Source organism: Lepeophtheirus salmonis, chromosome 13 (genome assembly GCF_016086655.4).
Source record: "Lepeophtheirus salmonis chromosome 13, UVic_Lsal_1.4, whole genome shotgun sequence".
NCBI lineage: Eukaryota > Metazoa > Arthropoda > Copepoda > Siphonostomatoida > Caligidae > Lepeophtheirus > Lepeophtheirus salmonis.
Genome location: NC_052143.2, coordinates 39,698,065 through 39,712,440, shown reverse-complemented (window position 1 = coordinate 39,712,440; position 14,376 = coordinate 39,698,065). Strand labels below are relative to the sequence as shown.

General features: G+C 31.9%; 1 protein-coding gene across 1 annotated transcript in view; it reads left to right on the top strand.

The window, feature by feature from the left end:
• Nucleotides 1–14,376, top strand: part of LOC121128289 (glycine receptor subunit alpha-4) — a 174,890-nt gene that overhangs the window by 121,643 nt on the left and 38,871 nt on the right. Inside the window, exons 4-5 of the mRNA XM_040723870.2 lie at nucleotides 5,783–6,009; nucleotides 6,063–6,145. Of these exons, the coding sequence (XP_040579804.2) occupies nucleotides 5,783–6,009; nucleotides 6,063–6,145 (310 nt within the window). The remainder of the gene's footprint in view (nucleotides 1–5,782; nucleotides 6,010–6,062; nucleotides 6,146–14,376) is intronic.

Below are 14,376 nucleotides of genomic sequence, written 5' to 3'. Positions count from 1 at the left end.
AATACGGTACCATTGAAAGATATTTTATTAGATTCGAATGAAAATATGAAACCAACTAAGAAAACGAAACATATAATTAATTTAGAACACACTATGACCTCACGTACAAAGTCAGGATCTGTTACAAAAAGGTCTGCTCCAGATACTAGTCTTCCTCACAGAAAAGTGAAAATCCCAAGAAAATAGAGAGAAATAAATATTTGCAATCATGAAAACATTCAAAATACTTTCACTAAACACAAGAGGCAGAAGAGACAGAAAGACCAGACATGCTTTAATTAAAAGATTTACAAAGCTTAATCCTAATATAATTTGTTTACAAGACGTAAGAACCAAGGTTTCATCAATCTGTAAAAGTTCTTCGGGGTTCTGTCTTCCTCATGTGTTCGATTCTTTTTTTTCACTGGGTCTGACTTTTCTAGAGGCATTCTATCACTGGTTTCTAAGAAACTGGAGTGATCTTATTCGTCCAAAAAGTACTTATCCAAGAGTCAATGCCACATAATTGAAATTAGTAACAATGGCTTAAGGTTTTCCTTAATTAATGCTTATGGACCAATATAAGATCTCATGCTTTCTATCAATCAATGTTATTCCATCTTAAGTGAGATTCCCTTCCATGTATCCTTATAGGTGACATGAATGTAGACATAGATAAAAGATTCGGACACGCTAACTTACACTTCTACTTAAACTTGTAGGGGAACTCAATCTTATTGATACTGTAAAAATACTGATACTGATGACATATTTTCATGGAGAAATGGAAATCGAACATCAAGAATAGACCCTATTCTAGTTTCTCCAAGCATTTTCAAAAACATTAAAAAAAAATTTAAATTCTATAATCAATATTTTCTGGTCACAAGATCGTTCAAGTGAAATTTCGATCAAATCCTTCAATTCGGCAGTATAGTCTATCCAGGTGGGTTATAGAACAAGAAGACTTTATAAAAGCCCTAGAACATAGACTTTACGTGCTTTTTGCCCCCCCTTCAACCAATCAACCGGTTGGCTTGTCGTCTTATAAAAATTTTAAAATTACTGCTGATATGTTTAGTAGGGCAAAAAGTAGGGAATCGATACTGGTTGATACAAGTTTTGAGAATATAATATAGAAGGGCTCCGTATTTCATTTTTTTTTTTTTTTCGCTGCTGATACTCTTAATGTGTATAGAATATCTGATATTGAGAGGAAGAGAAAGTGCAACAAAGAGTGTCAGTTCAATATTCGAAGAAGAATCCTGCATTTCAAAAACGTAAATTCGAAAGCTAAGAATTAGTTTTGGAAGATAAGATCTTAGACAAAACTAAGGATATTTAAGAATATTTTACTTTCAATTTCAGAATATTCTTGGAGACAAACCCAGCAGTTATCCTAGAAAAAGGAAATCATATGATATGATTCCTGTTTTCACATCAAAAAATATTTTGTGTTATATGAAAAATAGTTTTAGAAGTAATAAAGCACGGGGACCTGATGGTTTAGGGGGTAAAATCTTTACCATCCTTCCCGATGTTTTTGTACTGTTTCTCTTAAAGTTTGTAACTTCGATGGAGAAGTATGGAAAATTACCTTCTTCTATAACCCGTGGTAGAAATGCACTCATCCCTAAGAAAGGAGACGGTACTCAGTTTGGTACTTGGAGGTCAATAACAGTTTGAACGAAACATATAGAATCCTAGCAGGAGTAATTGCAAAAACAAATTGAGCCTATCCTCAACCAAAAGATAAGTAACCATCAAAAAGGATGTCTACGAAATAAGAAAATTGGTTGTGAAGGTGAGCCTATTCTTCTCAAAAGGAGGTGTAGGCAAGGATGTCCCGCAGGGCCTTTGTTATTTATTGCCGCAATTGAATAATGGTGTATATCTCTGCTGAAGAGATATAGTGGCTTTAGAATTTCCTTAGGCAATTCTAAACATTTATTTGAGACCTATGTAGATGATGTCACATTATTTGTCGGAGTCAACACTGAAAGTCAATTAGTTAGAAGAATTTAAGTCATTTTAAAGTATTTCGAAGAATATTCCCACAGGTCTGGCTTGATAATTAATAAAAGTAACACTGCTGTTTCCCCAACAGGGATTTGGAAGCCACACTCTTATTTTTAGATTGTAATGTCAAAAATAGGTTTGTAATTTTAGCCATAGAAGGGCAAAGACACGGTGAAACTGACACAAATTGGACAACACTGTGTAATTTGGTATATAAAAAAGTAAGAGAATTAAGGAAATACAATCTCCTGACAAGAGTTGAATTGTATGGTGCTGAAGTAGTTCCCCTGGTTTTATATTAGACACATTATCTGCCTCTTTTAGCTGAGAAGGCAATTAATGAAGAAAATTTGTGGCTGAAGACCCTTTTTTATTCAAAGTACCTCCCTTCTCTCAAAAGACCAAAAACACTTATAGGAGGTGGCCTAACTCTACTATCTTCCATTATCCCCAAAATATACCAGAAGATTTTTATTGGCATAAAGAAAAATCCCCTCTTGGAATGGGGAGTTACTGTATCAGGTACTCCTTTATACATGCTTCTGATGATGGGTACTATTTTATCACACGGATTAGTCGAGAAAATCTCATTTTCATGTGGTGCTACTCATCGTTTTTTATGGTATGGAACGCCAACGAATGAGTCAAACACTACAACAGATATAATTCATCAAAACGTAGCAAAGAAACCTTTTTTCAACAATATAGAGGATCCGAGCTGCCTATAAAGTATGGCTATAAATAAATATATTTTATATAATTAAAAAAATTGTGTAAAGTAGTTTTTGAGATAAATCAATAGATATAATAGTCAAATTATAGTCATCCATCAAACACAAACTACAATTCAAAATGCAAGTTTCTTCAAGACAATTTTGGATCCACTTCATCATAAAAATGTGCTCAAAACTCGGAGCTTGATCAAGTTACAGATCACAAAGTTCATTTTTGAGTTTCCAAATATAAGGTTCTTTGACATACTAAAATATTAGTGATTATATTCTGCAAATGTCTGATTTTATGAACAAAAGTTCAAATAGTTGCCAAATTACATAGTCATTGAAAATCCTTCGGTAAAATCATTCAAAAATTAATGTATTATGAAATCATCTTACAAAATTTTTTTGATATAAATCGAAAGTTTCATAAATTTCCTCTTATATAAAATTAAAATCAACAAAATATAGAAACGTGATTATTTAAAAAATATTTACCATTTAAAAAAAGAAACATTGAAAAATTACTGAAATATGAAACTGTAGAAAATCTCATTGAATTAATAAACTAAGACAGATTGTTATATATATTGATTCTATTTTATGATCTATTTATGAAATTTTTATCGATCCAACAATGAAAGGTTATATTATTACCAAACCACTTTCAGTTATTGAGTGAATACTTTTGTAAAATGATGAGTATTATTGTATTTTTACTCTTATTTGATTAATTTGTTTGTAAAAATAATTATTTTACTGAAAGTCCGTCTTAATCGATCAATATTTCTTCTAAATTTATATAGTAAAAAATAACAAATGGACAAAAAATACTACAAATAAAAAAGAAGTTATGATTTTTATAATTTGCACAAAGACTCCTAATTCCATGCCTATTCCACTCTACAGTTGTTGTTGTCTTTTTTATTATGATAAGGTATTACGTTCATATGGTGAAAATTTCAAAAAATCAAAGATGCCTTAAAAAATATAAGTTTAGTTTACTTTTTTTCATAACTAAAGATTAAATACCAAAAACTTTTTTATGAGGTATCATACTTGGCTATCATTACTTTGGTTTGCAATAGTTTGCCAATTAAATATTCCACAAAAGTCTGAATTCTTTATCTTTAAGGCCACAGAAATCAAAAATGGATTGAGTTCCATATCCAAAAAAAAAAATTCTAATTGGGTCTACTGTCAATAATACCACATATCAAATTTTAGTCAAATCAATATTCTTATGAAAATTTATCATGAAATTACCCATATATGTAGAAGATGGAGAACAATCACTTATCTCAGGAACACCTGGGATGACATTGGCAGTCTTCCAAAGCATCGTGGTCACCGTTTTTCTAGCAACAAAATACTCAGTCTGGCCAAAATTAACAAATATATATAGAAGTAGCCGTTTTTGTATCAATAAACCTCCCTGTTGACGACCCAGGCACAATCTTCTATTCTGAGGGATCCGAAGATGAAGATGCCGGTAACATTGGTACCGGATGGACTATCAATCCAGGTGATACATCAATCTACCACTCATTGATGTCCTTGAACAATGAGGCATCGGTGTTCCAAGCAGAGTTTTTCCCAATCGTAAAATCAATGAGGCTCTCATCAAGCAAGAAAAACAATCAAAAAAATGTGATAATTCGATCCGATTCTCAATCAGCAATTTCTGTTTTCCTTAACCTCCTTTACTACCAGCAAGAAGGTCATAAAGTGTAAAGAAATCTTGAACAAAGGGTCAAAAAAATATATACCTTTATTGGTGCAAAGGTCATACAGGGAATGAATTTACAGACTACTTTCCAAAGAGGGGTAAAATCGCAAGTGCGTAGGGTGTCACCAAGCTACGCAAAGAAAAAATTACATGATTTTGGTGCAATAAATACAAAAAAGGTCAAGACATGAAACCTACATATGCCATGCTAAAAGAACCGAAATCGTGGGCTACTAAACTTGGACGTAAATGTATGAGAATAATAGTTCAAGCTTACACTGGGCATGAGCCTTTTTTGTTCCACTTCAGCAAATGGAAGAGCACAAGTGCAACGTGCAATGTGTGTCTCGAAGAGCCACAAAGTCCCGCTCCTTCATATGAGAGACATCAAACAGTTCAAAATGAAAACGAAGAACTTTGTATTTTAAAATGTACAACAATGAAAAAAGGATTGAAAATAACTTTAACATCAAATACGTTTAGGAACTGCTGTAGTAGGACATATACCCCTTTGTCTGGTCGTTTTAATTGCCACGTGTTTGTATTGTTTTATTTTAGAGTATATAAATGGTATACATCAATAAATTATGTAACTAACTGCCCATATATGTAGTGTACATGTAGTAACTTGTACTAATAAATCTTAGAAGTTAATATAAGATGAATAATTCCAAATGAAGGATATACAGTACTTGGGATAATAAAACGCAATAAATCAATATATATAATTGGGTAATTTTTGCTTACTTTAATACAAATAATATAAGCATTTTGTGGCACAATATAAAGTTCAAATGCCCACAGTTACATTACACATCAATACAAAATAACCGAGTAATTTTAATTGATGATAATGAAACGATAGTATCAATTAATAGTTGGTTATTAGAAGGATCAATGTTGTAATTAAATATTGTTATTTATGACCAAGAAATTGCTACTTGTACAATTTTGCTTATACAAGTTGCAACTTGTAAACAATATATATGTATACATGAAATATTAAAAATAAGTCATTACTTAGCAAATCAGGACTTTACGAAATTCAAGTTTGATCATTTGTAACTTCATGATACCCCATCATTATTTTGGCGTTAATTGTCCCACTCGTTACATATTTTAATCTATGACATCATTTATAGGTGGAGAGTAAGTATACAAACACCACAAAAAATGAGCCTATGTCGTCACTGGCATAAAATATTTGACGGTGAAAACATGATCAGCAAAACATTCATATATTTTCTTAGCAATTTGGACCGTTTTCTCAGTTTGCTGAATGTTATTTTTTTTCGTGTTTCCTTTTTACTTACAACAGTATATTTTATTATTATTCCAGACATATGCTGCAGATGTATTCTTCGCTCAAGAATGGAAGGACCATCGTCTCATTCTACCAGATAACATGACACGGGAATATCGACTTCTCCCCGTAGAATGGCTTCATCTAATATGGAGACCAGATTCATTCTTTAAAAATGCAAAAAAAGTTACTTTTCAAACCATGACGATCCCAAATCATTATCTGTGGCTCTATAAGGATAAAACCATTCTTTACATGGTCAAGTAAGTCTTTCATGAACTTTTTTGCTCACTTATTTTTTGTTTCCTTTTCTTAGATTGACACTTTTGCTCTCATGCCCCATGAATTTTGAAAACTATCCACATGATGAACAAAATTGCAAGTTATCCATGGAAAGTTGTAAGTAGATTTGGCATTTAAATTCATGTTTCATTCACTTGTATGTATAATAATTTTGTTCCAAAAAATATTTATTTATTTTCAAATATGAAAAACTTTCAACTTTATAGATTTTGTACGTTTTTGCATTCCATCAGACATATAATTTAATATATCAGGTGAAACTTTTCCCAAACTTTTTTGATTGATTTTATAGTTGATTTTCTGCTGTTGCTGGTATATTTTCATTAAGCTCTATTTGGATCCAGACTCGTACATTGGATACAAATAAGGATTACTGGCATAACATCTACTTTTGCCCCAGAAGGAATGCAACTTTTTTAATATCATTCTTATACATTTTTGGCCTGATGTGCAAGAGCACCATTTGGCTGGAAAGGTGGTTTTGATGTGGAGTTAAATATTTTTTCTAATTAAATGGAGACCCATTTTCTTGAGAAAGGGGCATTACTGATATTAAGGAAGTCTGTCAAACAATACTTAAATGTCACAGTTGGGTTTTGTAGAATTAAGTAGAAGTATGATCCTACTTGATGCCTAATCATTGCTCACACCTAAATTTGGAGAGTTAATTTTAATATAGGGGGTGGGGGGGGCATCCTTCTTTTTTTGTGCCCATATCCAAATAGTATGGGAAATTAGTGTATTAAGTCATTGGAACATTCTGCAGTAGAGTGTTTTTTCTCAAGACATAATTTCAAACAAGCCTTTATTTGAGTTGTTAACAGTGTAGAGTGCAAACAGGGTTTGTCATGTAACGCATTTCCGACTATTTCTATTTTTAATCACTAGAATATTGGATACACATTTTATGATGAACACTTTAGCATGCTTCCATGTGTATTACCTCTTTTTGGGTCAAATATTTCTTTATTATGAGTTTCACAACTCTACAACATTTTGTCTTTCTTTCTCATCTTATTTGATTTCCAAGACTTTTACTGATATTTATTTTATTTCATCAATTTTTAATGGAAAAGGAAAATAAATAGCGTCTTATACAGAAAAACTTCACTATTACATTTTTGTTATTTACCGAAATTTCCCTATGATAATTGATGAGGATAATTCGATGACAGAAAATGTAAAACAAATGTATTACAACTCAAGTAAAGCAAGAAATGTTAACGGCTCATTTTTCAGTCCCTTCTCCCAGAATTTAAGAATAATTATAAATTATCAAAGACGACATGACTACATTAATTACCTTAGAGGCCTTAATGAAGATATTTTTTTGTATTCAAGATCAAAAAACAGATTTAAATTTTTTTTAATGTTTTGAGGGCTGTACCAAATGCATTCCAAAAGAATTCGTATACTATAGAATGGTAATTGATAATAAAAAAAGGTCGTTAACTGGTATACATACAAGGATACTTTATGGTAAAAGTTTTCCGTATGGCTCATTTATCACCAAAAAGGTTTATAGTCCAGGGAAAAATATATTATAACAAACATTTATGGTCCAAATGAACACATTGCGGAATTTTATGATGAAATTGACGACAACCTAAGTAAACTTGTAAATGTAAAATAATTATTGCAAGGGATTTTTTTTTTTGATAAAGAATCTGATTCCCTTAACCATCAAGGAGAATACAATCTAAAATGTTAGGGCGGATTGGAGTTTTTTATGGAAGATGTGTGAATGGTGGATACAATTAAATTCTGGTATAAGGAAGGCTTAGTTGATAAGTGGTCAACTAAAACCAAAATAGTCGTATACATAGATCATATAATTATGAATAGTGATTTAGCCAAAAAAATAAAAACATGGAAATAGTAAATATTGGCCGAACAGAGCATTATTTTGCAACTCCCACTTAGTCGTGAAAAAATAAACGGATTTTTTGCAAAGAAGATTTTGAAAAATACACATTTTATACTTAGATAAGGCTATATAAAAACTAAAGAATAATCCAAACTGTGCAAATAAACATATCAAAGCTTTGTTCAAAGGAATTAAAAGAATTACAATTGAAGAAATACAGGTTGAGAGGAACAAAAGGGAAGGTAAGATTAGACACCCAGCCTCAATCTATGAAAATATTTACACAACAAATTAAAGTGACACAAAAAATTATGTGTGAATATCGGAATCTCTCTTTTAGAAATTATATATATCGCCCTTGACAGATGAGTGGGGATTCATATTTTGTATCAATTCTACGCTGACGACAACTATATCTTTATAGAGGGTTAATCAGCATAAGAAATTAAGAAGAAAGCAAGGTGTTGCTTACGACTTTATGAGCGCTTCAGGACTGGAAATCATCAAGGAGAATTCAATGATTTTAAATATTGGAGCGAAGTTTTTTTTTATCAATGACAGACTGTGTAATCGTGGACAACCCATATTTCAAGTTTTTTGACTCTATATCAGCCCAACAGCATTGGCTATCGTCTCCAAAAAATGGTCTCTGAACATGTTGTACATTGAATTTTCAACTAATGTAATTCGTGTTTTCCTCAGTCCTTTTAAAGAGGTTTCAAATGTAATCATCAGAACTTATAATCTCAGGAACTATGCAGATCTATCTACTGATTCCATCGACCAAATATTATTTAACTGGGGCTATAAAAGTTTAGTTTATTTTTATTAATGTGATATTTTTGGAACCCCCATCAATTTTTGGACATAATGTACCCAGTGATTAAAAAGCATTTAAAAAATTATTTAACTACATTTTTAAAGAATTTACATTAAGATCTTCTATAGTATTGTTGCCTGAATAAAAACAGAACCAATGTATCTCATTTAAAAATTTAAAAAACTGAAGTATATTTGTGAATTCTTAATTATTATATTATCTTAAGAAAAGATGGAGGCAAAAAATTAAAAGTTGATACTTTGATCAACGCCGGAAAAAGTACTCCCACTAACATAAAAGAGCTTGGAACCAGATACTTTACAGTTTAAAATGTCAGTAAACCCTTAGAAAAGAGAGGAAACCTTAAGGATTGCCCATGCTCAGAACGGATGAGACCACAAAAAAAAAAAATTGAGGAATGTTCATGGTTGAATTTGCCCAGGAGAAGTCCGTGTGCCACACCACTGTGTACATCTATATAAATGCAGCTGGGGTTAAGTCTTTGATATATTTAGAAAAAACCTTCCTGTTTCAAAGGCACAATAAATTCTATTTTGAATGGGATCGGTGCCTATTGAATTTTACTAAGCATGAAATATATTTTATTTTATTTTTCTTGGAAGAAGAAGACATTTGATATTGATCTGGTCATAAATCGGAAAAATAATCTGCTCAAGGGTACTCCAAAGGAAATTTGCCACATATTACTGATGACGAAATATCCCGCATCAGTAAGGATGTTTCAAATATATCGAATAAATATCCATAAAAACAAAATTGTGTTTAACTTCTTCAAGCTTAATTAATGTTAAAAAAACAATGCAATTATAATAATTTGTTGTTTGGCTTTTTATATAGCAAAAAGAAAAATCCCAATTTTTGTAGAGTTTTGTTACTTATTGAATATCTTAATTTGGAACCTTTCTACAAAAACAAAAGCTCGATAATCAACTCTTTTTTTTTTCTCGTTTCAAGTAGATATTAATTTTTTTTAAGAAATAATAAATATAATTCCAACAGATGATCGAGGCTACTTGTTCATTTTCTTAATGAACTTTTAATTAAATACATTTACGATGATAACTTTCTTATATTTAATAAAAGAGTCAAATATTTATTCATATATTACAAATCACGAAAATGGATAGGATTACGTATATTTATATATAAACGAAAAAGTAAGTTTTAATAAGCTTCTGCATTTGATTTTAATATAAATTATTCCTTCAAAAAATAGTCATGACAACTTAAAAATCATAATTGGATTCAAGTAAGCGTGTAAAATAAATGTTTGGAAGAGTTTCCTTCATATATATGTAATATGATCAAGGATGTAAATCCACTGTATTTTTTAGTAGGGATGTTAATTTGTAATTGATAGTTTAAAGAAGGATTTTTTTCCTTAGCAGTTGTCATTATTATTTAATTCCTGAGTAGTAAACATCCTTTCCTAAATAGACTCAATTACATATATTCAAACACTCAATTTCAAAGAACAACAACCAAGGGGTACAATTTTTATTCTTTTCTTATGTTTCAAACAAAGGGCATCAATGATAATTTAGAACAACATGTTTATACAAAAATTATTATTAAAACAATATTTTGGATACCAAGTAACTTTATGTGAGGGAAAAGTGAGATATGTAATTTTTTACAATAATTTAGCTAAGTTCGAGAACTTCAAGAGTTCGGCAGTCACCCAAGACCACCTCCGATTGTCCTTATTTTTTGCACGTATTTTTTTTTCACTAAGTTACACATTTACGAGAATAGACCATAAAATCAAAGAACATAATGGCGTTTGATGTCCATTCAACACTGGATTTTTATCATTGATTATGATAGCTGTGTGTCGGGATTTGTTAAGACTGAAGAATACAGTCCTTTCTAGTTCAGTCTCACTCCAGTCAAATTCTTTCTTGCATATAGTCATAAAACTTATATAGTTCGGTCTTTTGGTTTGGTTACAACAGTCTTAAGAATCGGTCCCAAGGATTGATAGAACCACTCCTAAGAGTGGAGTGAACTAGACTAGACCGAATAAATAAGTACTGACATAACACTAATTATGTATACTACATATACCGGGTGTAGAAAAAGTAATGAGACCTTCTAAAAATACAGTCTTGAATAGGTGTTGTTGGTTAAATATTTAAAGCTCTGATTATTTTTGAACTACTAAGTTTCTAAGCCTTTGATTGATGTACATGTTGTAAACAAAAAGTCTCTATATGTTACGATGGAGGCAAGAAGAGCCATCATAGGCAATTAAATCCATGCAGGAGGACTACCTCGGACATCATGAAATACCTAAAACGTTAGGAAGGCTACAGTCTGTTGGGTCAGAAATCGTTTGGCTGATGGGTACAGCCTTAAGGACAATCCCAAGTGTGGAAGATCCACCAAAGTGAAGCCTGAGGACATTATGGAGTCCTTTAAAATCAACCCCACGATGAAGATGTTAGAGAAGCCAAGAAGAAGAAGCTGCATTGATCAAGAGAACTCTTTCTTCCGCGATGTCAACAGCTTTTAAATGATGTGAAGTACAACAGCAACCAAGTAATTTTTTTATCTGTGATAAAAAGAACTTTACCGTTGACCCTGTCTACAGCAAACAAAGTAATCAGGTGGTATACTTTGGTAAGGATAACAATATTATCAGGTCAGTTACCATGACCAAACTTCCGGCCTCTGTGATGATGTTGGAAGATTTGGCATCAACTGGAGAAAAAAATGCCTACAATTTTGTTTACTGTTGGATACCGGATACCCATGGCCGACTGTTTTTTTTTTTTTGGTTTTTTTGGTATACACTTACATTTTTATTTATAATATATTTTAGGTGCAAGCAAATCATCCTATAAACAATTTGATTAGATTAAGATACAAATTCATTGCAAGCAATTTGATAATTTAGTATAGGGAGTTCAACTTGTGGATCGGGGGCAACATTGCAGCCTACCAAAAGTATAGGTGAATACTCATTCTCACTTCATTTTTTAGACCGCTCAAAATATGTACAAATGTTCAAAAATATTTTAAAGCATCTCTTCTTTTCAGAAACTCTAACAAGGCTTGCCAATTTAGCTTCTTTAAGCAGTTTGGTCTTGAAAAATTAAATTTGGCCTTTTTTTACATATATTTGGTCTAAAATTGAAATAAATGAGACATTTCTCATCTGATTAAGTTCCCAGAGACAAGAAAATTACATTGTGACTTACCGCATCAATTCAGTCGGATGGAAATAAACAAGGGTTTCAATGGTGCAATTGCACAAACTCAAAACAAATAACTTAATCTGTAGAAAGAGGTATTAGTAAATACTGTAATAGCATACCATTCTGCAAAAGTAGTTTATTTGGTGAATGCATTTATGTTTAAGATATATTTATATATTTTGTAAAAAATTAGGTAGTATTAGGTATATTCAAAAAAGGATTTTTGGCAACTATTACATTTTGTATTGAAATGAATATTTAAATAATTTTTTTGCTTATGTCTATTTTGAAGAAACTAATAAAATTTATATGAAATATACAACCCTGTTGTTCGAAAACTATCAAATAAGATCACCAATTCTAATGAAAAAATTTATTAGATCTTTACTTGTTGCTTTAGTCATCCTGATATCCCCACATTTTATCATGTTCACTCACATTACTCATCTTTTTGGCTTACATTTTAGTATTAAAAAACACCTGAACACTCCAGTTGTAGAGGAGGCGCATGACAATCTTAAGCCACCATCAAAGCTCCACATATCTTTGCAGAGCCTACTAAGTATATTATCAAAAAAGGTTCAATCCCTTGAGTTGTGTGAATAAGGAAGGCTCTTAATGATAAATGAAGCGGTGGCTATTGAGCCATTTTTTCGATCAGTGGTTCAGTTACACAACCCGTGGGTAGTGTGTATTATAGAACATCAAAAGGGTCCATGATGCTCAGAAAAATGTGGCAGCGGGTAATGATCCCCTTTTGGACCACAGACTCACTTGCACAACCCGTGGCCCAGGGTGTATCATAGGATAATAGAACGGATCCTTGATTCTCGGGATAGTGGCGGCGACAGGTTTTGATCCCCCTTGTGTACAACTGGTTCACTTCCGTAACCTGCGGGGGAGGAGGTATTATAGGATATCAAAAGGGGTACTAGATACTTAAGGAAGGGGTAGCGGTGGGGCCTTTTGGACCAGTGGTGCAATTGCACAACCTGTGGGCTGGGCGTATCTCAGAATATTAGAAGGGATCCTTGATACTCAGAATAGCGGCAGTGATACGTTTGGATCTCTGTTGTGGACCTCCCCCGTTATAAGACTCTTTTGAATGAGTGTTTTAGTTCTTTTGAACTCTTTTTTGACAATTTTTGCCCCTTTAGAGCCCTGATGCCATCTTCTTTGACTACACCTTTTGGCCGAATGTTGAGGGGAAGGCCTGCAGTATCCATATACTGGGGCTCTCAAAGTCATTTTCAGCCAGCACCAGGACGCCAAGATGGAGGACTATACCTACAACTAGTGCCCGGCCTTCCACCGCGGCCAGGAAACTATCATTGTTTCTAAGGGCGGCTACATTAATGATTAAGAGAGCTCATACTCTCATATCTATTTATTGTTGAAATTGAATGCTAATTAATTAATCATATCTGGTGGAAGTGTTTTGGTTTTAATTGAACACTTGGTAGGTCTCCTTTAACCAATACAGCTTGACGTACAAAATATATATGCCGATTTATCTCTGAAGTAAAATACTAGACATTTGTTTGGCTTAAAGAACAATAAAAATGATTTGCAATGGTCATTCGAATAATTAATGAAAAATGTTGTCAAGTTTTAAAGTACGTTAAACCATCATTAATCAGATGTATGTAATTACTTTTGGATGTACATACAAATACAACATATTTTATTTCTACATACAACGTCTTTCTTCACAATACAACATAATGGATGGATATGTCATTTTAAAGAAATATAAAAGCATTTATTTAGGTTTTTAAAAGCATATAATTTTTTAATAATCCGAAACACATTCACTAAATATATATGAATATTGTGAATTATTCATATACCTACCAATATAAAATAATTATTCTTCCATATACATTGGGGGGATGTTGACGCTTTGTTCGAACAAGATTCACTTATACAACTGTGTATTAGGGATTTTCATTCCACGGGAAATTGTCGGATTCGGATATCGTTAGTAAGAAATAAGAATTCTATGGAATTATTCTAGTTGCATGTTGGTTTGCACACTTTTTTAAGGAGATTATAATGTTTAGAGAAGAAAAAATATTCAAGTTGAACTTTCGTTTGCTCAACTGAGGGATTATTTTTCATAATCCATTGTCTATCTTCCCCCCCCAACTCACTATTTTTTTGTTTCTCTAAACCTTAATCTCCTTTAAAAAATAGTATGAAAAAGATACATACCAACGTCAATAAACCTTGATAGTGTTACCCTTTCTACGCAAACATGAATTTTTTGTATCAAAGTTTGATAAAATTGCTTTAAGTCTGTTTAAAATAGATTTCATTAGTATGATCCTGACTATCATTCAGAAAAAAACGCAATGCAATGAATTTGATTAATATGTTCGCTTTTATGTCGTTCTTATGTTTTCCTATTTTTCAAGGT